Here is a 25,903-nt window from a genome sequence, read left to right on the forward strand (position 1 = left end):
TGCATAAAACAGCCCAGTCTGCCTTCTGTTTCTTTTTTGGATAATTTAGGATAATTTACCAAAGATCAAGGAATAGAAAAATATCCTCTATGCTTCTGAACTAGCCAAACTTCATATTTTTGTAATGTGTCTTTACACTTTTGTTTTTCAATGCAGACAGATGAAAGGGAGGAATACATAAGTGTAAATTAGTTTTTCATAGGGCAAGACCAAAACTGTGAACGGCAGCTGAGAATCAGTGGAAAATAACTGCTCAAAACCTGTTTCCTTGGAGAGAATGTTGGTAAGATGGCTGTGATACACCAAGGGGAAGACAGATGCTGGAGTATTTATTTATCAGTTACTAAGTATAGGACTACCATGGAATTGTGAGAAATCCAAGATAAAATCCAGACATCTCATCACTAAAAAACTCATCCTTTCGTGGAGATAGAGGTCTAATTATAAGGCTAAGAGTAATAAATGTCAGAAGTAGTGGCAGAGTGCTATCAAAATTGAAGAGGTACAGAAAGGATTCTGAGGAAGAGAGGCTTGAAGCTGAGTTTTGAAGGCTAGATGGTTAGGATAGTCAATGATCATGACACATGAGGGTATCAATTGAATACATTTATAGTATCAATATGTTGGAAAATATAAACTCCATTGGAGCAGGAGCTTTGTTTTATTTCCTTGCTGTGTTCTCAGCAGATAGAGTCTGGCATAAGGGCTTCTCATGATTATTTAATAAATGAGTGAATATATATTTGAACCTTAGTGTTCTTTATTCTCAAGTGAAGTGGAAGGCCAGATAGTGTTTAGCAGCCTGGGTACTGAATTGGGACCTGGATTAGGATCCTGGTTCTGTCACTTAATACCTTTGTGCACTTGAGAACAGTTTCTTTCCCATCTTTTTTTTTTGGCGCGGTACGCGGGCCTCTCACTGTTGTGGCCTCTCCCGTTGTGGAGCCCAGGTTCCGGATGCGCAGGCCCAGCGGCCATGGCTCACGGGCCCAGCCACTCCGCGGCATGTGGGATCTTCCCGGACTGGGGCACAAACCCATGTCCCCTGCATCGGCAGGTGGACTCTCAACCACTGCGCCACCGGGGAAGCCCCTCTTCCCCATCTTAACTAAGCCTTTTCTCATGCATAAAATGTTGGTACTACCACCAGCCTCATAGGGTTGTTAGAAAAATTACATGAAATAGTACATATAAAGTATTTAGCCTTCTGGGACAGAGTAGGTACTCCTAAGTGTTTTCTATTAGGAGGCTAGGCCATCCTATATGAGAGGGAAGTGAGGCATTCAATTGGCTTTGTTTTTTTGCTTTTTTAAGTTTTGTTTTGTTTGTTTTTGGCTGCATTGGGTCTTCGATGCTGTGTGCAGGCTTTTTCTCTAGTTGCGGTGAGCAAGGGCTGCTCTTCTTTGCCGTGCGTTGGCTTCTCATTGCGGTGATTTCTCTTGTTGCGGAGCACAGGCTCTAAGTGCGCGGGCTTCAGTAGTTTGCAGCACGCAGGCTCAGTAGTTGCGGCCCGTGGGCTCTGGAGCGCAGGCTCAGTAGTTGTGGTGCACAAGCCCAGCTGCTCCACGGCATGTGCGATCATCCCGGACCAGGGATCGAACCCGTGTCCCCCGCATTGGCAGGCGGATTCTCAACCACTGTGCCACCAGGGAAGTCCTCAGTTGGGGTTTTGAGGAGGGAAATAAAGACTGGAAATGGTGACTGAGGAAACTGACCAAAGACAAATGCAAGGATTGGTAAGTTTGGAGGGCCCAACTGAGATTGGAAATCACACATTTATAAGTGGTCATTCTTGGAGTGAGAGAAACGGTAGTTTATTTGAGTAGTATAGAAATATGTGGAGGTAGGCTGGTGATAAATAAATGCCATCTAGAGATTGATGAAAAGGATTGCTGATTAGAGAAAAGCACAGATGTGATTGAATAACATTATTGCCTAGTTCTGAAACATTTTATAGGTGACCTTAGCCATAACATAGAAAAGAGGTAACTTTTTTCCAGTGCTAGAGATAGACATTGATTGTATTTGGTTGGAGAAAATGAATGGAATAAATGTTAACCGCTAAAGAGAAGGGCTTTGAAATAGCCAAAAACAATATCCAAACTAATGTAGAAAGTGACAACCAAATAGGGTGATGTAAAAATTAGAAAGAACAGAGGGTATGTTGAGGGTGATGAACCATTTTTGAGGTAATAGTGGAAGAGGTGATGAATGTAAGTTAAAAGTCTTAGAGATGAGCTGATGAAAGTTGTTATGATTTGCGGGATAAAGGAATTTTAAGGCTTGAGGTTTTAAAGAATCATCAGTGTGGATGTTGGATTTGTGGAGGATGATAGCAGGAGATGTCAAAAGAAGATTTTCAATCTATTAAAAAGTAGGAGTTGTTTTCAAGGGGTTGATAGACTGTGTTGGCAGACTATAACCTGTGAGCCAAATACAACCCTCTCTGCCTGTTTTGTATAGTCTCAGCTAAAAAAATTTTTAACAGGTGAAGATTTGCAACCTTTCTCAATTATAGAACAATAACTGTACACAGGTTAAGTGAAACGTTTCCTGCCCAAAAAGAATTCCATTCTTCTCATTAGTAGAACTGTATTACAGAAAATTTTATAACAAATTGTATTTTTTATTTCAAAAAGAAAATTGAAGCTTTTCTCTCTTATGGTACTTATATATAGTATCCTTGATTTTTGCTTTTTGGCTCACAAAATCTTACTGTCTCTTCTTTACAGAATAAATGTGCCTATGAGATAAAATTTAGAGAGGATGATATAAGTAGATATAGATTTAAGAAGAGCCCAGTGAGGTCTGATGGCAGAGGAGAAATGCTTTGGATCTGCAGTTGGGAGAAACATTACAAATTAAAAGCTATTGATGAAGTGGTGAGGAGAGGTGGCATGCCAGGAAGAGGATGTTTTCACCTAAGATTAGGGTTTCTATGGGGCAAACTGAAAGAAAATTTCTTTTTTTTTTTTTAAAGTAAACTTTTTATCAAGTATAATACGTGAACAGAAAAGTGAGCTGGGCTTCCCTGGTGGCGCAGTGGTTGAGAGTCCGCCTGTCGATGCAGGGGACACGGGTTCGTGCCCCGGTCCGGAAGGATCCCACATGCCGTGGAGCGGCTGGACCCGTGACCCATGGCCGCTGAGCCTGCGCCTCCAGAGCCTGTGCTCCGCAACAGGAGAGGCCACGGCAGTGAGAGGCCCGCGTACCGCAAAAAAAAAAGAAAAGTGAGCAAATATAAATGCTTTTTTTCCCCAAAGGAAAAACACTTATGTGTGACCACCATCCAGACCAATAAATAAAACGTTGCAAACATCCTAAATAACTGCTATTTATTTATCCAGTCTAACGTTGATAGGACTTGGCTGTTACAAATAGTTCTGCTGGGAACATTCTTGGTAATGTCCTTTGAGTATACGTACCCATTTCTCTTGGGTACTTAGGAGTAGAATTGCTGGGTTAAAGAATATTTTAGCTTTAGAAGATAAAAACAGTTTTCCAAAGTGGTTGTAGTTCTGCCAGCAGAGAAAGTGTTCAGTTACTCTGCAACTATACCAACACTGGTATTGTCCAGTTTTTTTAGTGTGATTTTAATTTACATTTCCTTTATGACTGATGCGGTTGAGGGCTTTTTCTGGTGTTTGTTGGCCATTTGGTTGTGCTCTTGTGGAGTGCCTATTAAAATCTTTTAGCCATGTTCAATTGGATTGTCTATTTTTTCTTACTGTTTTGTAGGAGTTCTTTATGTAGTTTGGAAGGTTCAGGTTTGATCTCATGGCTATACCGTTTGACCACCTTTATCTTTTCTTTTCATGGGTAGTAAAATGTTGTATAATCTTCCTTCATTTTTCTTTGCTTGACAAAATTAGATTTAGTACAAAAATCTTTTCTTTTGCTGAAACCTTATCTTGACTATTTGATTAAAAATTGTTTTAAATTATGTTACTGTCTCTCTCCTTGAATGCTATTGTGTAGAATCCTTAACATATTGCTCAGTACACTTCATGTTTATGTGAGTTTGCTTATGTATCTATTTGGTTCCTGAACTGTGGGTTAAATTATGTTTCTTGAACTCTTTGCAGAAGCTAAAACCTGATATGACAAGGATGACTGAAAGAATGGGTGCCAATTTGTTTCAGGGGTGTGGATGGGAAGCATTATAAAGGATTTTAACTATTTAGTGGAAAAGTATGTGGGGGCAAAAGGACAGGCCACCTCAACGAGAAATGGGTAGGCATCATGTGGATGTGAGAGAGACTAAGAAGGTAAAACATTTAAGGGTTGATTCTTAGTTACCTGAATGTGGAGAGGAGTCAGCAATACTATGTGCTTATCAGTGGAGTTGGTGTGGTTTATTTACTCACAGCCTTGTTCTGGAAAGACTAAAAGATGACTTGTAGGGACACATTAAAAAATGAAGTTGGTGGGAATGGCTTTGTGGTATGTAATTGCCTTTATTTTAAAGTTGCTAGGTAAACAAAATATTTTATGTCTCTGTAGGCTGATTGCTTGCCTTTCTTGTAGGAGGGTGAATTAATAGTATATATTTATTAAAAAAATAGTTCAGGACATATGTTTCCAGGTACACTATCTTAATATTAACCACTTTACTTGAGGGAACTTCAATTTATTCATTAGAAAGTAATTTTCTCTTGCAGATATATAATGAAAAAGAATTGTTACAAGGGAAATTGGATCTTCTTAGTGATACCAACATGGTAGACTTTGCTATGGATGTATACAAAAACCTTTATTCTGATGATATTCCTCACGGTAAGTTTTGTCATTACATCTGAAGCTTGACTTGTGAGCTGAGGCCATGTGTATTAAAAGTTTTGTGATTTATAAAAGTGCTTTAGCCAGAAGTCTTAATAATTATTTGAATGATTTAAAAGTTCTTTGGATGAAAGGTAATATGAAGGTTACAGGTCTTCTAAAGCAGTGGTCCCCACCCTTTTTGGCACCAGGGACCGGTTTTGTGGAGGACAGTTTTTCCATGGTCTGGGGGTGGCAAGGGGATGGTTCAGGGGGCAGTGCGAGCGATGGGGAGCTGCAGATGAAGCTTTGCTCCCTTGCCCGCTGCTTCCCTCCTGCTGTGCGGCTGGATTCCTAACCAACTGGTCTGCAGCCCGGGGGTTGGGGACCCTGTAAAAGGTGTGAAACTACTTTAAAACATGGTCATCAAATGTCTGCAGTTCATAGTATGCAGCATCAAAGTTGTACTTATTAATCAGATTGCTTCCTTAGAATTATCTGGGAATTTTGCAGTTTTTTGACTTTTTCAGTTGGCATCTTGTGTGCCTTAGAGATTTCTTTTTTGTCTTGAAGCATCTGGGTTCTCAAAAGCATGGTCCCCAGAACCAGCATCCTCAGCTCACCTGGGAGAACTTGTTAGAAATGCAAATTCTTGTGCCATACCACAGATCTACTTAACCAGAAAATGTTGGCTGAAGACCAGCACTCAAATTAGGGAACTCCTGTGGTATATTTCGAAATCCTTGTTTTCTGTAGTAATAGATGTTCTTAAAACAAGCAAACAGAATAACCCACTATGCACATAGTATTTTAAAAGATTATAAGAACTCAGTAGAGAAATACAGTTTACTTTGTTTAAATTGACATTTCTCAAAATTTGATCACAGATCCCATCTGTGTTTGAGAAACAGTCTCCTAGTATTAGTACTTTCTAATATACAATGTAGAAATTATTACATAAAACATAATCACTATTTTGACTTCTATTATAGTTCCCTGCAAGAACTGTAGCTCTTTAAATTTTAGTTTGTGGTAAAAAAGTAAACTATTTCTTAGTGAAACTTTAAAACATGCTAACAGGGTAAATTATGTGCAAGTTTTCTCTGACTTCATGATGTGGTAAAAAGAAACTATAGAATTGGTTTTGAGAGATTACAGAACTAGATTTAAAGTGAAAAGAGAAATTATTGACTGGATTTAAATTCCATTCAACCTAGTTGAAAACCTGTAGTAATAATACGTAAACCCCTCTGAGCCTTTTCAGAAACTGTGGGGTAATCTCCTGAGAGAATTCAATGAAAACAAATATAAAAACACTGAGGATGAAGTCTCTGAAATGTAGAGTTAGATAATTGTTTCCTCAACAGCTCCTTCTCCTAGGCTGTATCTGTATATTCCTCAGTTTCTTCTAAGAGTAAGAAGAGGATTCACTGTTCCTTTATGTGCCTTTGCAGTGCTAGAAAGAAGAAATTGGATCTGAGGAAGTTACTGAATTGGTGGCACCTGGCATATGCATATATTGGGGATAAATAAATGCACAATTTAGATAGACTGAAAAATTTCCAGAGACATCCTCATAGTGAGCAATATAGTTTAACATTATAGTACTCCTTTGCATTTTTAATTAGCTTTGAGAGAAAAAAGAACCACCGTTGTTGCACAACTGAAACAGCTTCAGGCAGAAACTGAACCTATTGTGAAGATGTTTGAAGATCCAGAAACTACAAGGCAAATGCAGTCAACCAGGTAACCTCTTTTTTTTAAAATTATTTTATTGAAGTATAGTTGATTTACAGTGTGGTATTAATTTCTGCTGTACAGCAAAGTGATTCAGTTATACATATTATTTTTCGTATTCTTTTCCATATGGTTTATCACAGGATATTGAAAATAGTTCCTTGTGCTATACACTAGGTCCTTGTTGGTTATCCATTCTGTATATAATCGTTTGCATCTGCTAATCCCAAACTCCCAATCCATCCCTCCACCACCCCCTCCCCCTTGGCAGCCTCAAGCCTGTTGTTCTCTGTGTCTGTGAGTCTGTTTCTGTTTTGTAGTTCATTTGTGTCATATTTTAGATTCCACATATAAGTGATATCATATGGTATTTGTCTTTCTCTTTATGACTTACTTCACTTAGTATGATAATCTTTGGGTCTGTCTATGTTGCTGCAAATGGCATTATTTCTTTCTTTTTTATGGCTCAGCAGTATTCCATTGTTTATATGTACCACATCTTTATCCATTCATCTGTCATTGGGCATTTAGGTTGTTTCCATGTCTCGGCTATTGTGAATAGTGCTGCTATGAACATAGGGTTTCATGTGTCTTTTTGAATTATGGTTTTATCCAGGTATATGCCCAGGAGTGGGATTGCTGGATCATATGGTAACTCTATTTTTAGTTTTTTAAGGAACCTCCATATTGTTTTCTACAGTGGCTGTATCAATTTACATTCCCACCAACAGTGTAGGAGGGTTTCCTTTTCTCCACACCCTCTCCAGCATTTGTTTGTAGACATTTAATGATGGCCATTCTGACTGGTGTGAGGTGGTACCTCACTGTAGTTTTGATTTGCATTTCTCTAATGATTAGCAATGTTGAGCATCTTTTCATTTGCCTGTTGGCCATCTGTATGCCTTCTTTGGAGAAATGTTTATTTAGGTCTTCTGCCCATTTTTCGATTGGGTTGTTTTTTTGTTGTTGAGTTGTACGAGCTGTTTGTTGTGTTTTTGTTTGTTTGTTTGTTTTTGCCACAGCATGCGGGATTTTAGTTCCCTGACCAGGGATTGAGCCCTTGCCCTTGCAGTGGAAGCGCAGAGTCCTAACCACTGGACTGCCAGGGAATTCCCTGTATGAGCTGTTTGTGTATTTTGGAAATTGAGCCCTTGCCCTTGCAATGGAAGCGCAGAGTCCTAACCACTGGACTGCCAGGGAATTCCCTGTATGAGCTGTTTGTGTATTTTGGAAATTAAGCCTTTGTTGGTTGCATCATTTGCAAATGCTTTCTCCCAGTCAGTAGGTTGCCTTTTCGTTTTGTTTATGGTTTCTTTTGCTGTACAAAAGCTTGTAATTTTGACTAGGTCCTATTTGTTTATTTTTGCTTTTATTTCTGTTGCCTTCAGGTAACCTCTCCTTAATTTGAATTCTAAAAATTCTGTTTTCTGGATTAATACAAATGTTAATTCATACTTTAGTAACCCAGTCTAAAAGTTCACAGTTTAAGAGATAGCTTTATCTGTTTTTTCATTTATCTTTATTGTGTAGGGACGAGGAAGTCCTTAATTATAAATGTTAATAACTAAATTTTTTTTAGAACTTCTTTACCAGTTAATCCAAATCTGATTATGCTGAGCAGCTCCCCCCTTCTCCCCCCTTCCCAGGGGACATTTGGAATGTCTGGAGACATTTTTGGTTGTCACAGCTGGAGAGGTGCTACCAGCATCTAAAGAGGAGAGGCCAGGGATGCTGCTGTACATCCTACAGTGCATCAGGCAGTACCCTCACTTCCCCCAAAAGAATTACCCAGCTCAAAATGTCATTAGTCCTGAGGTTGAGAAACTGTGCCTGGGCAATACCTAGAGTACATGGGTTGCTCAATGTATGGGAAAACTGAGCTCACTTTATCACTTTGCTACGTTGTCTCATATCCTTCCATGCTCAGCCCAAGGAGGGTAGTATAGAGCTGATATGGTTATATTTTATTGCTGATTTCCTCTTAGCTAGAAATAGACTTATTGTTTAGTTTACAAAGAAAGCATGTTACCCTACTCTGGCTTCACTAATTGAAGCCCTTTGGGTCATTAAAAATGTTTAAAAATAGTCTTCTACTAAAATTGAATATTGCCATTGTGGTAAATCTTTTCTATCAATATATTCACCTGAGGAATTGTTTAGGATTTTACCATGTTGCACCTGGAGTTCTTAGGATATGTCATCAAACCAAATTTTTAGAGCGATTGGCTCTAAGTTTTCATTTGTGATTTGAGAAAGTGTTACCAGGTATGTTTTAGAAAAGCAGCAAATACTATACAATTACTATACCTTACTATAATGTGCCATGTTATATAGTATGTATATATATACAGAGATAACTATATCTTAACAAAGCTATTATATATATGTATTTTCATATATATGTATATAGCTTGTATATAGCTATCTCTCTGTGTCTGTGTATACTAGTATACACTTAGAATATCATGAGTAATTGTAGCCCTTCAAGTCACATGTAAGTGCCCACAAAGGGACAGCTGAAATAATCCAGATGTTAGGGTACAACAGAAAATTTAGGATTTTAATTCTAAGTTTAGTCTAGTCACTTAAATACTGGGAAGTAATTGGATTAAGGTATGAATAAGATGAATATAGATTTGTTCACTAAATATTAGAAAAAGATAACTCCTTTTAGCTTAATAGGCAATAAATTGGAGATAAATGAAAGGATAGAAATGGGGTAAAAACTTGTAATCTAATTTATAACCTATTCATTTTCAAAGTAATAACCTCTCCCTGCCAATTCCCCATTTTAAAATTTCATTGAATATGTAGTTTTGTACTTCTCATACTTTCCCAGAAATATCGTATCAGCCAGAGGACAGTGATTATATACCTGAGGTGTAAGGCGTATAACACAAAGTTATTCACTATGACCTACAGCAAGTGTTAAGTGGTTTTTTTTGAGATCTCTTTATGTTAAAATTTCATGCATGTTTTTATTTAGTATTATGATATGTTCATGTTAATATTAGTGGTAACATATCCCCTCCCCATTAAACCTTCAAGTAAAATTATGCTCCCAAAAGACATGCCATGGTATTCATTCTTACAATGAGCATAAGAAAATGGTTTCATTTTTGCAAATGCCCAGAAGGCGGGCAACTCTGCCACCTGTCACTTGTTCCTTGGTGTCTTTGTCATCAATTTGTCTTTTACAAGGCTGCCAACATCTCAAGTTATGCAAAGCTAATTTTAAAAATGTTACATTGGGTTATTTGACACTTTGGTATGAATAATGATCATATAGAGTATGTAGCATAGATAGCATGTGAGTTAGGCATGATTTATTAGTCTTGTAAATTTGCCAAATCACTGTCCGTATGAGAAATACTAACATTGTGGAGGGGGACAAAATTTATGTACAGGATTAATTCCTGCTTGTTTGTATAGTACATTATTTCCATCTCTATCCTATTTTAAGAATATATTACCTATTAGAAAAGTATCCTCAAGAGAACAGATTCCATTCTCAGTAGGTTAACACCGAAGTAGACCTCACTGACCTCACTATAAGAATAGTCAGAATGTTCTGGTTTTATTACCTAAAAAACTTAGATCATGTGGTGAATCAGAACACATGATTTTCAATTAGAGCTAAAGAAATCTGAAAGTGAAATGTTAAGTTTGCAGTTGTCCTTGAGTTCCTATTCCTTATGTTCAAAACATGTAATGTTCTGTTTATTTTATTCTGGAAGTCTTATTTTATTTTTAGTGTTTAAGTATTAATATAATTAAATTGGCTTTATGTGAGTAATAAGATAGAAGTTGAATAGGCTTGTTTTGTTTTCTGTGGTCTATAAATTACAATAATTTTTGTTTTTTTGTTATTAAGGGATGGTCGGATGCTGTTTGACTACCTCGCAGACAAGCATGGTGTAAGTGGTCTTTTAAAAAATTGTTTAGTTGTCATGTTGTAATAAGGCTAATTAAAGAATAGTGCTGTATAGATAGATTCATGGCTTGACAAGAGTATAATTTCCAGATTAAGTTATTAGACATAATACCTGGTATGTTTTTGAAACTTTAGTTTTTAAAAATTGGTCCTGATTGGAAAATAATATCCTTATACTTACCTTTTTAGATAACAGAAATTCTCAAATTGTTTGTTCCAGAATGATCATGTAATAGTTAGCATTTTATATTTCTGATGGATAAACAAGTGGGTAAAAACAGAACTAAATTTGAATTAGAATACCTTGATCAATAGCATTAAGCTGCCTTGTGGAATACAGTAGCCCTTGACATTACCAAGACCTTCATAAAGCCCCGTATAAAGGAATGTTGTTATAGGCTTTCCTAGTCATCTCCCAGTCTCCTTCCCCTTGCGTTAACTCACAGTGTGAGGCTATGTATATAATCAGTTCTTTAACTTACATTCAAGTTTTATCATTCATTTAACAATTATTGTAACAAGAGACATGCTGACCACTGCAAAATTACTCTTTCTGGTTTCCATATAGAATGTTTGGTGTATTTGTTAATGTTCTGGTTCGGAGCCCTTCTCTTGATTTTTTGTCTTTCACTTTGCTTGCATCATTAACTGTAAAAGTTGGTGTAATTTGGGGGCCAGTTTTTTCAGAGAACTAAAGTTTACTATACACATTATTTGTACAGAATCACAAAATCCTCACAGGGATGCATATGCTTGCTAGTTGTCTAAGCTCATTCACCAGCTAAGGGACTCACACATCAGACCTTCAGCTGTAATTCAAGTTTGTATCACAACAAAGTAGGTATTGTTACAGTTCAGAACTATGAAAGTTAAATCCAACAATTCCTAATATGTATTTTAACGGTCATGTGCTTTTCTGATTTTGGGGGGTGGGGGGAGGGTAGTAACTTTTGAAAGAATTGATATCTGGGGATATTTGAAAGAGTAAATGGTTTGAATTTTAAAACTCAAAATTAAAAAATAGAATTTAAGCTTTTTTCCTTTTTTTAGTTTAGGCAGGAATATTTAGATACACTCTACAGGTATGCAAAATTCCAATATGAATGTGGAAATTACTCTGGAGCAGCAGAATATCTTTACTTCTTTAGAGTGTTGGTAAGTAATTTTTTTTTCTTTTTCTTCTCTTTTGTAGGTTGCCTTGGTTCCTTAAAACATGTCTGTAGATTTGATCTGCCCATTAAGTTTTCAGCAGTTATTGGCAAAAGGAGAAAAAAATAAACTTTCAACAAAACCAAATAGAAATAGGAAACCTTATTTCAGGGCCTCAAAATTTGGAGGGAGATTTAACTTGTCCTTGAAATCCAAAAGTAGGAACCACTAATTTTTCATTTTATGTATAATTGTATGATTTTAGCATTAGAATTCTATCATGTAGTGAATTTGTTATAGTATTACTGTACAGCACAGTGAGTGGCACATTGTGGGTGCTTAATATTTACTGAATAAATCTATTATTCCTAATTTTAATTCAATATTTTGTGCTGCATATATTCCTTGAATTTGTTCTAAACAGCTGTGGAATTCTAATGATATCTGAAAAGATTTTATGCTTTAATAGTAACTTTTTTCTATTTACTTCTGCCCTCAGGTATTAGACTACAAAGCTCAATTTCTTTTCATTATGTAAGGAGTAGATGAGTTTAAATAGTACTGCTAGAAAAAATCCCTAACCTTTTTTTCTTCATTTGTCTACTTGACAAGTTTCCTAGATTCATTGTGTTTGTTAGGGAAGGAGAGTTGCCTGAAGCCAAAGGAAAAATCAGGATTTCACATTGACAGATTTCTTTCTTATTCTGCCTTCTGTTTAGGTAATTATATTAATAAATGCCTTCCAAAGTTACCAAAATTCTCTTGTTTTAACTAGCGTCTCATTTGAGAAATTATAATTTGTTACTTTGGATTAGTAAGCAAGTACCTACATCTCTGATATCTCTTGTTAACCCTAGAAGTTGGGAAATGACCTCTTTAAGACAGGGACTTTTTGTCTTCCAACCTTGGAAGAGTCCGTTCTTTCTGTCTCTATTTTCTGGTGCCTTTTTTCTTTTAGCCCCGCAAGTCACAAAGAAAAGACTCAATGGCTGCTATCTTTGGTTGTTCTCTAGGAAATTAAATTTTCCTTTTTTGCAAGTGAGGAAAGAATTCAGTATTATTATATCGAATAAATCCTACACTTAAAAAAAGTGCTTAGACAACTTCATTTTTTAAAGTACCATCCTTCCTTCAAAGAAATAAAGATTTCAGTTTATTTCCAAGTTTGATTTGAAAAAAAAATTATCCCATTTGTAAACGAATTCTTAATTTACAGTTTAGCTGTGGTTAGCTTGCAAGTGCATTGAAGGTAATGGGTGATGCTAAATTTGTAGCAGCTTATCAGAAAATTCCATCAGTTTTACTTTGAATATTATGAAGGATTTAGGAGAGCAAAAGTTGATTACTTTGGAAATGTAAACAGCTTAGACGAGGATTGTAAAATCAGAAGCCTGATATGATTACAGGTACATGAAAAGAGTTGGTTATTCATATCATTTGTTAATGCTGGGAGTGAATTTTGAGAATGAAGATTTAGTGTCATGTTAGAGTTCTAGCACAGTAAATTTATTGTTGCTGGTCAGTGAGTGAATGTGCCATTTTGCTAAGACATGGAAACTTAAGGTAACTGCTGGAAATCCAGATATTGAAACTCTTCTAGCATATCCACCCTTGAAAGCAGATTGGTATGAAGAGCCAACTGTAATGACATGGACTTGAGCCAGAGTAGTATGCATGAATCTTTTGGGGATTAAAAAACTTGCTACACTGCTGCAAAAAGCTTTTATCCTAACACATGTAACATATTTTAGTTTTAATAGTATTATTTTGTTTATGTAGTATGGTTTCATAATTAGTCTGAAAATTTCTGGATGTGATAGGTATATACTTAAAAGTTTGCAGAGTTTTTATATTTACTTTTGTAAAATACAAAGATCTAATTAAGTTTCCTGTCTTAAAAAATTCTGGGTTGATCTTAAGCTTTTACATTGCCTAGCAGATCTTATGATGGAACTCAAATGATGTTTAAGTGATTGAATACCATGGTCTGGATACAAAATTAATGTTTTATGTTAAGAGCAGTCAAAATATAGTGATTGGATAGTGTTCAGAAATTAGGTGCAGTTCATTTTAGTTTTTGTCCCATCTTGTGCCACAGAACAATTGAGTTACGTGGGAGTTGGTTACTTCATGTTGGCATATTGATAAAGGCTAACTAAGCTAAGTTTAAAAATGGATTATTTACTTTTTCTTTTGATTAAGATAGGCACCACTAATGAAATCTTGTTAATAGCAAAGATAAAAATCCTGTTTTGGATTTGGGATAAATAATGTCAATGTTTTTGCTTATTAGTTATTTAATTTTACTTTTTTGCAAATGGCCTGTTTTCATTTCTTTTCTGGTGGTTGATTATTCTTTTAAATCTATGGTTAGGGAAACATAAGCTATGAAAGAACCATTGTAACTATGATCTGAGATTAGAATTTGACTCTCTGAGTGACCTATTGTAGGTTAGTGTTGTATAAATTAAAGCTGTATGACCCTAGAATCTACTTTTATTTTTCAAAGACTTCATGGCTTTTAGAATACACCAAGTGCTTAAATGCACCCTATTTGATTGTGAAGCTTCTTTGAATCATGCTCTAAGAAATGCATTAATTTGAATTGAAATGGTGGGGCAGATTTGTTAGGAATTTTTGAACATTTTTGTTTTAAAAGTTATTAATTTATAACTGTATTGTAATTAATCACTGTATTGTAATTATTTTGTTAAAATTTGCCCTCACTGTGGCCTTCGGTCTGGCTCCAAAATATAACCCCTCTCCTCATCCAGCAGCTATTTGAAATAAAAGTGATTTTAAGATGCTAGGACTGTTGGTGATCATATTTGTGTGTGTGTGTTTCGCTCAGAATTTAAAGTTTATCTACTGTAAGTACTTGCCGTTCGATTTAAAGGTACTTTCCCTTGACTCAAGAAAGCTTGAGTAATGATGATTTGGTGAAGTTTTAGGCTCTTGACTGAAGATTTGGATCTGATGTACTCTGATAATGTCACTGTAAAAGACATCTATTTCATATCGATTCTCAGATATATTTTTATCCCACTTTAACATCTAAAATTAGGACGTGTCCTGAATTGACCTAAAATAATATACCATAAAATTGATGACATCTTAGATTCAATGAAATATTAGTACTTAGATTTCTTTGTAAGGATAAAACGTTTTATCCTTTGTAATTTGAACAATAATTTTATAGATTTTTATATAAGGTTTTTTTGATTTCAGTGAGTTTTGACAAATGCACATACCTGTGCAACTACCACCAAATCAAGATAAAGAATATTTCTGTTACCCAGAAAGACCCCTTTTCCCCCTTTGCAGGCATACCTCATCTCTGGTTCATCCACTGGTCTGCTTTCCATTCCTGTAGATTAGTTTTGTCTGTTCTAGAATTTCATGTAAGTGGAATGATATATGTAAGCTTGTGCCTGGCTTATTTTGACTAGCAAGTTTTTTGAGATTCGTTTATATTATTGTATGTATCAGAAGTTTGATTCTTTCCATTGCTGACTAGTATTCCATTCTATGAATATACTGCAGTTTATTCATCTATTGATAAACATTTGGATTACTTCTGGGTTTTGTCTGTTTCAAATAAAGACATGAATATTCATATATAAGTTTCTTGTGGACATACATTGTAATAATAATAAGAACCAGTGATTTCATGATTATGTTACAAATTTTAATTTGCAAATTTAGTCTTCTACTATTTGCCTGTTCTGAGAGTTTGCTAAAGTGTTTTCCTGTACATTTGAATTAATTACTGACATCAAAGGAAGAATTTCAGTATAGGCAGAGTCTGACTTAGGTATGATTTTGATCCTCATAGTTTAGGCAACCTATAATACTCTGATATAATCATTTCTATTCTCATTATCATTGGGGTAATGACTCACGTTTCCCAAGTTTTTATCATGTGTCACATGATGTTGTAATCTTTTTACATGTATTATGTAATTTAAGTCATACAACAACTGAGGTGGCTTCTGTTACTAGCCCCATTTTATAGATGAGGAAGCTAAAGCACAGATGGTACAGTTGCTTATAGTAAGTGGTAGAGCCAGAATTATTGGTGGTTGGATTTCCAGTCCTGCCCATATGATTTTATTTAACTTGTAATTATAATGTGTACCAATAGTACTTTACAATTAATAGTACCATGTAAGTGCTTCAGTGAAAAATTCAAAATTTCAGCTTGGGGTATAGAAATGTTTTCTCCCTCCAGTACCCTCACTTGCTTCTGCTGCTTTAGCACAGTTCAGAGTCATTATATTCACTTTCTTTGCCTTGTTTTGAGAGTCCTGCTTTACTTGGTTTTGTTATTAGCCTAGTCCTTATAGGTGTTTGGGTTTATGACCCACTTGCATCAATGGCAAGAAGAGATAGAGTGACCCTCATTCCTCGTTTTTTGTAGGATTAAGACTGCAGTATGAAATTTTATAGCTTTTATGATTAGAAGTATAATTTTCAACAAATTATGCTCTCCGTGCATCAGTTCCCCTCTTTAAAATAGGGATAAAAATTATTATTTACCTTCCAGGGTTTTAGTGTTATATAAGAAAATGAACTTCTGTTTCTCAGTACATATTCCTTTGATAATTATTAATGTTATTAACCAGTAGACCTGTTTTTTCTCTCTATGACCTCTTCCATTTATATCATAATTTGGAAGTTTTTTTGTTCTGGAAATAATTTTTCTAAATTTTAGATGAGACACTCAATTCTTGATTTTCACATCTTCACTCCAGGAATTTTTAGCAACAAATTGCCTCTGAATCTAACTTTGTTTGCAAAGTTTTGAGTCCCTAAAATTTGATTAATTGTGTATAAATGGTCTGAAATGGGTTACACTAAAATACTGGTGCTGTATCCTAGTTTTAAGTTACTTATCTTCTGATCTAGACTGACTATCAAAGACCTGAGTATTTTTAGTAAATCAAGTTAAATGAAATCTATTTGAATCAGCTTAACCAGTGTGATCCAAATAAGGGCTTATATAACTGGAGTTTGGGGAAGAGTGCTATAGATCTTTTAGTAGGCCCGAGGGATATGTAGGGTATAAAATATACATTATCTTTTTTTCCTCCAGAATATTCAGAATATAATTAATTATGATTGCTTAAACAGGTTCCAGCAACAGATAGAAATGCTTTGAGTTCACTCTGGGGAAAACTGGCCTCTGAAATCTTAATGCAGAATTGGGATGCAGCCATGGAAGACCTTACACGGCTAAAAGAGACCATAGATAATAATGTGAGTTACACTTTTTCAGGGTGATTTTCTGAAATTTCTATGTATCCTTCATACTTTCTGATAAGGAGAACACTGTGTACTTTAAAAAGGAAGGAGGAAAGGGAGGGAGACTAAACTAAAATGTTGACCTGATATAAAAATCACAGTGGGTTAGTGGCTTGATTAGTTTTACTGAATCTCCTTGAAGGAAGCTGTCAAACTTCTTTTGGCTCTTAGAGAAAATAACTCAGTTTTCATTTTTGTTAGAGCTGTGGTGCCTCTTTGATCTGTTCCAGTGGAAATGACATAATACTCTTAGTGCCACCCATTATTGAAAGTCTAATGCAGAAGATGACAGTTTTCATCTACTGTTAATGTCTAATAAAACTTATTATGAAGTGTTTAATTTAGTCCTTGCTTATGAAATGTTTTCTGAAATAAGTATAACTTGGAACCTCTGTAAAAATGGCTTAGTGGACATTGTTGAATCTGTCTCTGAGAACAGGGAAATTTTGAATGTCAGGGGTCATGCAGAGAGTAGAGTGGTCTGGGGGATTGGACTTTGATCATAATGATCACTGTGCATGCTTTAGAAGGTTCTCATTTAAAATAAAATTCTGAGATCAGGCATGTTTATTCCCTTTCATCTTTTTCATATATTAATATTTCCTATGTATACCTTTTTTAATCCTTTAGTCTGTGAGTTCTCCACTTCAGTCTCTTCAGCAGCGAACATGGCTCATTCATTGGTCTCTGTTTGTTTTCTTCAATCACCCTAAAGGGCGTGATAACATTATTGATCTCTTCCTTTACCAGCCACAGTAAGTTATTTCACTGTATAGTTTTGACTTTAATTATATGAAATCAAATAGGAATTTTAAAATTTAAAATGTACTTCTCTCTAACATTTGAATTTGTTGTCACATTTTTTCCCCTCTTCATGTGGTAGATTTGCTTGTTAATTGAAAAAGCTTACATGTAACTCTTAAGTAAATTATTTGATAAAAGTATACTCTTAAGCCCTTTAAAGTGCTATTTAAGTTTGGTCCCTGGGCCAGCAGCATCAGTATCATGCAGAGTCTCAGGCCTTATTCTAGAAGAACTAAATCAGAATCTTCAACATAAGAAGAACCCAGGTAATTCATGTATACATTAAAGCTTTAGAATTAAGGCTCTAGGCCATATTATTTGGAAGGAAGATACACATTCCAAGAGAATTCCTTTTATATCCTCTTTGTTCCATCATCCAGCTTTTGGTGATAAGAAATTCACTGCTTTATGAACTAGACTGTTCTACTGTTAGCTAGAAATCATTTTTAAAAATTTATTCTTCCATTTGAGGTCAATGACTCTGAATATTCTATTATTTCTTAGTTGGTTGGAGCAACAGAAAACTAGACTGCTTTATGAAAATACTTCAGATACTTGAAGATAATTTTCCTTATTTTTCTTTCCTTCAGGCTAAATATCTCTAGTTTTATTAAGTAATGTAGTTTGTCAGTTCTTTAGTATTTTGGCTGCTGTTCTTAGGTAACCATCAGTTTATCCACAGCTTTTTAAAAATCTGGATCTTTAAAATTGAAAGCTTATTCTAGGATTGTTATCTAAGCTTTATAGATTACAGTGGCAATATTAGCTCCTATGACCAGTACATATACTTATATTAATTTAGCCCAAGATTGCATTCTTGGTATGACTTATTGACTGCATTGTTGGTTAAGTCTCACATAACACTTTGAGCCATATTTTTGTTATTTTTAACTCAATTTAAGATGGAGATCCTAACACATTTCAGTTGATATCTGCTTATTGTCTGTCAAATTAAGATTTTAACATTTTTTTCCAAAATGCATATTTAATTTACAGAAGTATAGTTTAGGAATAGATGGTGTAATACCCATCTAATAGAAAATCAATGAACATTGAACAGTGTATTTTTAAATTTTTTTGTAATTTTTTAAGTCTTGAAAATAAGGTAATAATACGTTAGCGATATTTTTATATAAGTTGATGAAATATAATCGTCTAAACTGAGTCACATGAATAAACATGTTCTTTAAATACTCCGTTTAGTAAGATTTTTGAGACTATAAAATATTTGACCTATTCAGTTAAGTTGTTAACATAATCATCTGAACTTTAAATTTAAGATAAATGAAGTTACTGGTGGCGATACAGATGAAAAATATTTGCCAACCAAGAATTGCCAGTGATTTTTAAATGTAGAAATGGAGGGTTTTTTTTTTTTTTTTTTTTTTTTGATGTGGACCATTTTTTAAAGTCTTTATTGAATTTGTTACAATACTGCTTTTGTGTTTTTGGCCACGAGGCATGTGGGATCTTAGCTCCCCAACCAGGGATTGAACCCACACCCCTGCATTGGAAGTCTTAGCCACTGGATCACCAGGGAAGTCCCAGGGAGCCATTTTTAAATGGTTTAAATTGTGTTTTCTGCATTAAATGCTAAATGTTCCCCTGAATCTGTCAAATAGAAGCACTTTTATCAGAAATATGCTTGGCTTATTTTTTGTATTAACATCACAACTTAAGTTCAGTATTAATGTATTTAGTTAGTATTTGCATGACACGCAGGTCCAATTTGTTAAAACTGAACACAGGCAAAGAAGTTTTCATAATAGGAAATTATTTCGATCTTCCCTTGAAAAAACGAAACTACATGGCATTGAGGTAGAAGATGGTGATTCCAGCATTAAATTTTAAATGTAAATTATAAGAGATAAGATTTTGTAATTTACATGGTATTATAGTTATTTCTTCTTTTATTAGAGATGTTCAAGTATGCCTTCTAGATTCACATTCACTAATGTGAACATAAAAGCTTCATTCTGTCTGAGCGGTTGTTCCTCCTTTATTGAAGAAACCCTATTTTGTGGGAAATCTAAAAATTTTTAAGCTATATGTTTTACTGTTTGCTGGATGCTATGATAGATTGTAATCTGGAAAGTTATATATAAGTTGTAGTCCATATGTTGCATTAAGTAAAAAGCTCTTGGGAAAGGTTAAAAAAGAAAAGCCACTGTGTACTAAAGTAAGATCCCACAAGGGTGGTATTATTTTGTTCTGGCTTTTGGTATAGGAAGCATGCAACTTTATTTTTACAGTATCCTAGGGGTTGATTTGTGAAGAACAAAGCTGAACCAACCTCAAAAAGACTGAGTATAAAACCAGAATGCCATCATTATTTGCAATGAGAAGTGCTTAGAGGACTAAGTACATGAAACATGACCAGATTGTTCTGACCCTATAGGTTTAATACATAGGAAGCTGTAGAATACAGAAGATTCCTTTATGAATATTTGGAATCAGAATAGAAAATTAATTTATGTGACTGGAATGTTTCATGGCACCATCAGATTAAGCATCGGGTTAACGTTTCCATTTCCACAATAGGAATATCCTTGTCATAAGGACCAGATCATGAACATTTTTTGACATGTTATGTCACCCTAAACATTTGGATGGGCATTTCCAAGATTTGCTTTTTACTTCTCTTTTTATGATTCCATTTCATATCAGTATCTCTCACTTTGCTCCTATCTTCCTTCCCTGTCCCCCTATGTTGATTTAAATATGTTAATATTTTGTATCAAGTTCTTCTCAAGTCTTCCTGATCCGGTAGTTTTCCCTTACTAAATTGATGAATCTCTCTCTGCTCTGGTGCATTGTTTATTTAATCCTCTGAGGGCCGTCTTATTTCTGTTATACTCTGATTCTTGAGAAGTACCTTTTTCATGCACCCTTTGGCCAACCATTATATTTTAGAAGAGGCTTTTTTATTTGTGATACTGACAGTTGCGATCTTATGCAGTAGTTGAGACATACCAATAATGGATGAATCTGGAGTACCCAGAAAAATGATTGGTAAAACATTGCAAGAAATTTGGGGATGTTGGTGAATATAAAATAGTTACATACCTATCTTTCATGTTAAACTATCCGTGCATCTTATAAAAAGAGATGTTTGATGAGAATTTCAAACTTAAGAATTAAGGGTATATTTCTCAGTATTTATGGAGATTAATCGAACATGCATTCAAGAGATTAAAAGTAACATTATTATGTAGTATTTTGCCTCCCTCCTGAATAATACAGCCTGTACGATTGTCTTATGAGTTGATTGATATCCCTAGAATCATGGCTGGGAGTAAGAGCCTTCCCTGAATGAGCAGATTTGACTCAAACATTGGATACTGTAATAGTTGGCTCTAATCTTGATACCTAGTAGGTGGGTTAAGGATCGATAAGGACAGCTCTTCTTGAACTCAGTCATAGGAATCCCTAGGCATTGGCTTTCCATGCTACTGCTTACAGGTAGACTCACTCTGCTGAATTTTTTTTTTTGATAAATTTATTTATTTATTTATGGCTGCATTGGGTCTTTGTTGCTGCGCGCAGGCTTTCTCTAGTCGCGACGAGCGGGGGCTATTCTTCATTGTGGTGCATGGGCTTCTCATTGCGGTGACTTCTCTTGTTGCGGAGCATGGGCTATAGGCGCGCAGGCTCAGTAGTTGTGGCTCGCGGACTCTAGAGCACAGGCTCAGCAGTTGTGGCTCACAGGCTTAGTTGCTCCACGGCATGTGGGATCTTCCCGCACCAGGGCTCTAATCCGTGTCCCCTGCATTGGCAGGCAGATTCTTAACCACTGCGCCACCAGGGAAGCCTTCTGCTGTAGTTTTTGCAGTTACATATGTATCCAGAAAGGAACATTAAATTCAACTGATTTTTTAAAAATATTTTTAAGCAATGAAAGGAAGTATACAAACAAGGAAAGTGAAAATATTCAAGCCCACTGTAAAAATTCTATAATACAAATAAGGGGGAAACAGTATGGATTAATCCCTGACAACCTTATGGCTTATATGAAATCAAAACAATATATTTAATTCGTTAGTAGAATCATTTATTATAGATATTAGAAATAGAAAGGTAGTTCAGTTGAGATTGCAGAAAATTTTGTTAAAGATAAAAAATCAAACTTTTAATAAAGGAAAACAATGCAAAAAGTAGATTTGTTTTTTAAATTTTAAAGTAAGATAAAGGTTCATGGTCATAGAAATATAATTAAAATAACAACTTAGAATTAAGACAGTTAATTATCAAGCTGTATTCTACAAGTAGGCTTAATGCCTTCATTTGCATTTCCATGGTTCATATACAAAAAAGACAATACCTTATGCCATTAAAAATCTCTGAATAAATTTTTAAAACTAGAAATTTTATAGCATGTACTTTCCGGATACAAAACAGTAAAGCTAGGAGTTATTAAAAGTTTTATAAGTAACTGAATCAAAGAAGAGATTAAATGTTGATAATTATGAAATACCTGCCAAAGCAGCACTCAGAAATTAATTCATAGCTTTGAGTACTTGTTCAACTTTTAAAAACTTGAGTAAAAAGTACAGAAAAATGGAACAAAGGCACTGAAAATAAAATTAGTAATATATTAGTAAATGTTGAAATTACTAATTTTGGAGCATTAAAAGAACTAGGTGTACATGGGGAGATACTCTGCATCCAATTTTGTGAGGCAAATAGGACTAGCCCTATTAGAACATTCAGTAAGATCCTCTTACCCCCTCCAAGACCCAAATCAGATATACACACTGAGGAGAAAAAACATTGGATGTTGAGAAGAAAATAATACTGACATCAGAATTATCTTTGACAATATTATTGTTACTGGTGAATGGTTCTTAAACTTTTTAGTCTTGAAACTCTTACACTATTAAGAGTTTTTGAGTGTAGTTTCGTATGTGTTGGCTAAATTTATTGATATATACTGTATTAGAAATTAAGAAATTCTAAAATATATTTATTAATTGACAAATAGTAAATTGATTATAGTTATATATATTCTTATGAAAAATAACTTTAAATAACCAAATTTAGTGAGGAGTGGCATTGTTTTACATTTTTGCAGACCTTTACATTTCTGGCTTAATTGACAGCTAGATTTTCATGTTTTTTTCATATCTGATTTTCATTCAGTCTGTTGTGATATGTCATTTTGTTTGAAGGATAAGAAGAAGACCAAGCCTCACACATACATGTAGTTGGGAAAGAGAGGTGTTTTAATAGCCTTTTCAGATAATTGTGAATATCCTTTTTTGATCATACACCAAAACTCAACATGTAGTAATTTCTTAAAAGGTACTGAAATGTGGGATTTGAAACCATATCATTCAGTTTTTTGGATTCTAAACTATACTAGAATTCTAAACTATATTGGTTGATTTTGCAATTTAAATGGATCTTTTACCCATGCATGATTTTATGACCGTATGCATTGATTGTTTGGGAAATACTGGTTCAGGGAGTTATGCAGGTATTCCAACATATACAGCACCATTATACAACACCAAAAAAATCACATTCATTAATTTCACTACTAAACCCATTAGAAAAGGCTTTTCAAAAAGTATTGGATAATAGTCAAACTCTTGATGACAGATACAGATTTTCCAAAATTTTACCCTTTTTTTGAAAGCTCTGATTTTTATCATTTGTTTTTATTGAAGGATAGGCTCAACTTTATTATCCGGAAAATGTCTGCCAAATACTCAAGTCTGAATGGCTTTGGTTTGACTGTCATTCCTTCAAGTAAAAATAGTGTTCTATGAGAAAAGCAGCTGGTTCACCTTGCAACTCAATCATTGAACATGTACTTTTCCTTAAGACAACCATGACACTGTAATGTACAGCAGAAGATCTTTTACACACTTCCCATTTTAGTCATACAGAATATTAAAAAGATAAGTATGCACGGGTTGAAATTTTTGAAAATTAATAATTTGTACTGCCTAATCAAAGATATAGTTGAAATTGGCTTTTTTTTTTAACTGTAAGAGTGTGGTTATTAATAACAGTGACTAGTATAGTATGATGTCACTACCGTGGTTTGTGCTAAGGTACCAGATGATTTCATTTTTTGTTTACAATTCAGTGATTTTTAGTTACTTTACCAAGTGGTGCAGCCATCACCATAAGTCAATTTTTGAACATTTTCATCCTCACAATAAGAACCCTGATGCCATTTGGACTATTTTTTTTTTAAACAGAAGTAGCCTGTTCGCAAAATGTGAAAAAGAAAACTCAGTAGTATTACAGTTTTAAAATTTCACCAAAATATGGTGCTTACCATTTTCACTTGCCATAGGGTCAGGTTGCCATCGTATTTTGTTCCTCATTAGTAATGTCTTAATGACTTATTCTGGTTTTTGCTTGATTCTAACTTTTTTCGCGTGAGAATACACCCAGTTGGCTTGACAGATCATTGTTTCAGCCATTTTCCTAGGTTGCATATTCTTTAAGTAGAATAGCTTCTAGTAAGTGTGTAATTTGCATTTGTATGTCTACAGTCAGTATGCATTTTTCAGTTGTCTCTGATAGGTAGTAGGTATTAATGGAGAAAGTATCATATTTTTCTGTTTTTAATTTCCAGCAGCACAGGAATACAATTTAATGTGGTTCATTGAGTGTATGTTAAATTGACAGTTTATATAGATTGTGATTTCAGGCTTTTTTAAAAATACGAAAGTACTGTTGAGATAATTTATACTTTTGTCCTTGAAGTGAAAGTTTAGATGCCAGTGCAGATTAAGTCTCTTACATCATATATATTATCATTTCTGCCATAATTTATTCTGAATCCAAAATGGAGATGATTTACACATTTGAAAAATGTTGAACTTTTAAATGTAATATAATATGTAAGATAAAGTATCAAGTGTAAGCTAGAACAGTGTTCGTAGGCTATTAGAGATGAGGCTTTGCCACCAAATGTAGATGCTATTAGGGAGAAGAATGCATTTGTAATACAATGCCCTAGTTACTCTCCAGTTGTAAAAAGAAAGATTCAAAGTTCAGTTAGCAAAAGAATGTTTAATTTGTTTTCTAAATAAAGATATCATAAATATCCTAAGAAATTTCAAGTTTTACTGTTAACAGTCAACTAGATCGTGTCTAGAATTTGTCCTGATTTACCCTCTGCCTTTATTTTTCCTAAATTTTCTAATTGTTCCTGATAAGAAAACTTTTTCATGCAGGTGTTTTACCTGCTTTAGCTCAGGATGATCTCTCAAAATCCATCCTCTGCAGTTCTACTAAGTCTTGCCTTTTTGATTTTTTAAGCCTTTCTGGAAGTACCTTTCCCTTTTTTGTACCAATTCAAAGCCTGCCTGTTTTTCAAGCTCCAGCTCAGGTTTACTTCTACATGAGGTCCTGTATATTGTGCCTACCTTATATTGATAATTTGGAATTTAATTATTTACTGTCTTTTTAAAAAACTTATAATTGCCTTATCTCCCCAACTAGATTATAAGCATATTTGAGAGCAGAATTTTTATTCTTTATGTCCTTATAGTATCCCCCATATAATACTTAAATATTTTTTATTTGGTGGCATATTTTGTCTTATCCTTTGATTTCTAAATGTTCTGACTTACAATTAGAAAATACTGTAGAAAAATCTTACATAAAATTGTACAATTAGAGCAGGGCTGTGCTAGAGGAAAAATAAACATTTTTACTTAACCATCATGAAGTTACACTTCCAAACACAGTAAATACTGAAGCTCTTGTTTAAAGGAAAAATTAATTTTAAGTTAGATTTCAAAAATAGGGGAGGTATAGCCTCCTTTCTTGCCTAATTTATAATCCAAACAAATAACATAACAAGTAGTTTAAGAACCTACTTAGCTAAATACAGATGTATTATGCATGCTAAACACGCTGTAAATATATAACACTTATCAGTGAGACCTGGAGAAGTTAGAGTCCAGTGAAGATGAAAATTGATTTGACTTTTAAATTTTGATTGATAGAGATGAAAGGAGATGGATGATAAGAAAGAGAAGTAGAACAAAAGAGCACAATGGTTATGTACAGGCTGTTAAATAACTATATCTATGGTTTTGCTTTTGTTCGAACTAAATATATAATTACGGATCCTACAAGAGTGTGAAGTAAGGTAACGTCCCCAGAATCACCCTTAATCCCCACTCCCTTCCTTTATATATTGATCTATATACATAACATACATACATACATACATAGGAAGGATCACTT

At 34.6% G+C, this 25,903-nt stretch overlaps 1 protein-coding gene across 2 annotated transcripts in view; it reads left to right on the forward strand.

Moving 5' to 3' along the window:
• Positions 1 to 25,903, forward strand: part of EIF3E (eukaryotic translation initiation factor 3 subunit E) — a 50,805-nt gene that overhangs the window by 1,581 nt on the left and 23,321 nt on the right. For both annotated transcript variants that reach the window (XM_089898822.1, XM_022584585.2), the window contains exons 2-7: positions 4,662 to 4,776; positions 6,387 to 6,504; positions 10,370 to 10,412; positions 11,480 to 11,584; positions 16,712 to 16,837; positions 17,513 to 17,637. In XM_089898822.1, coding sequence (XP_089754948.1) covers positions 4,662 to 4,776; positions 6,387 to 6,504; positions 10,370 to 10,412; positions 11,480 to 11,584; positions 16,712 to 16,837; positions 17,513 to 17,637 — 632 coding nt within the window. The remainder of the gene's footprint in view (positions 1 to 4,661; positions 4,777 to 6,386; positions 6,505 to 10,369; positions 10,413 to 11,479; positions 11,585 to 16,711; positions 16,838 to 17,512; positions 17,638 to 25,903) is intronic.

The sequence above is a fragment of the Delphinapterus leucas genome, chromosome 17 (genome assembly GCF_059928025.1).
Source record: "Delphinapterus leucas isolate spDelLeu-1000000601 "Yukka" chromosome 17, BTC_Dleu_Yukka2, whole genome shotgun sequence".
NCBI lineage: Eukaryota > Metazoa > Chordata > Mammalia > Artiodactyla > Monodontidae > Delphinapterus > Delphinapterus leucas.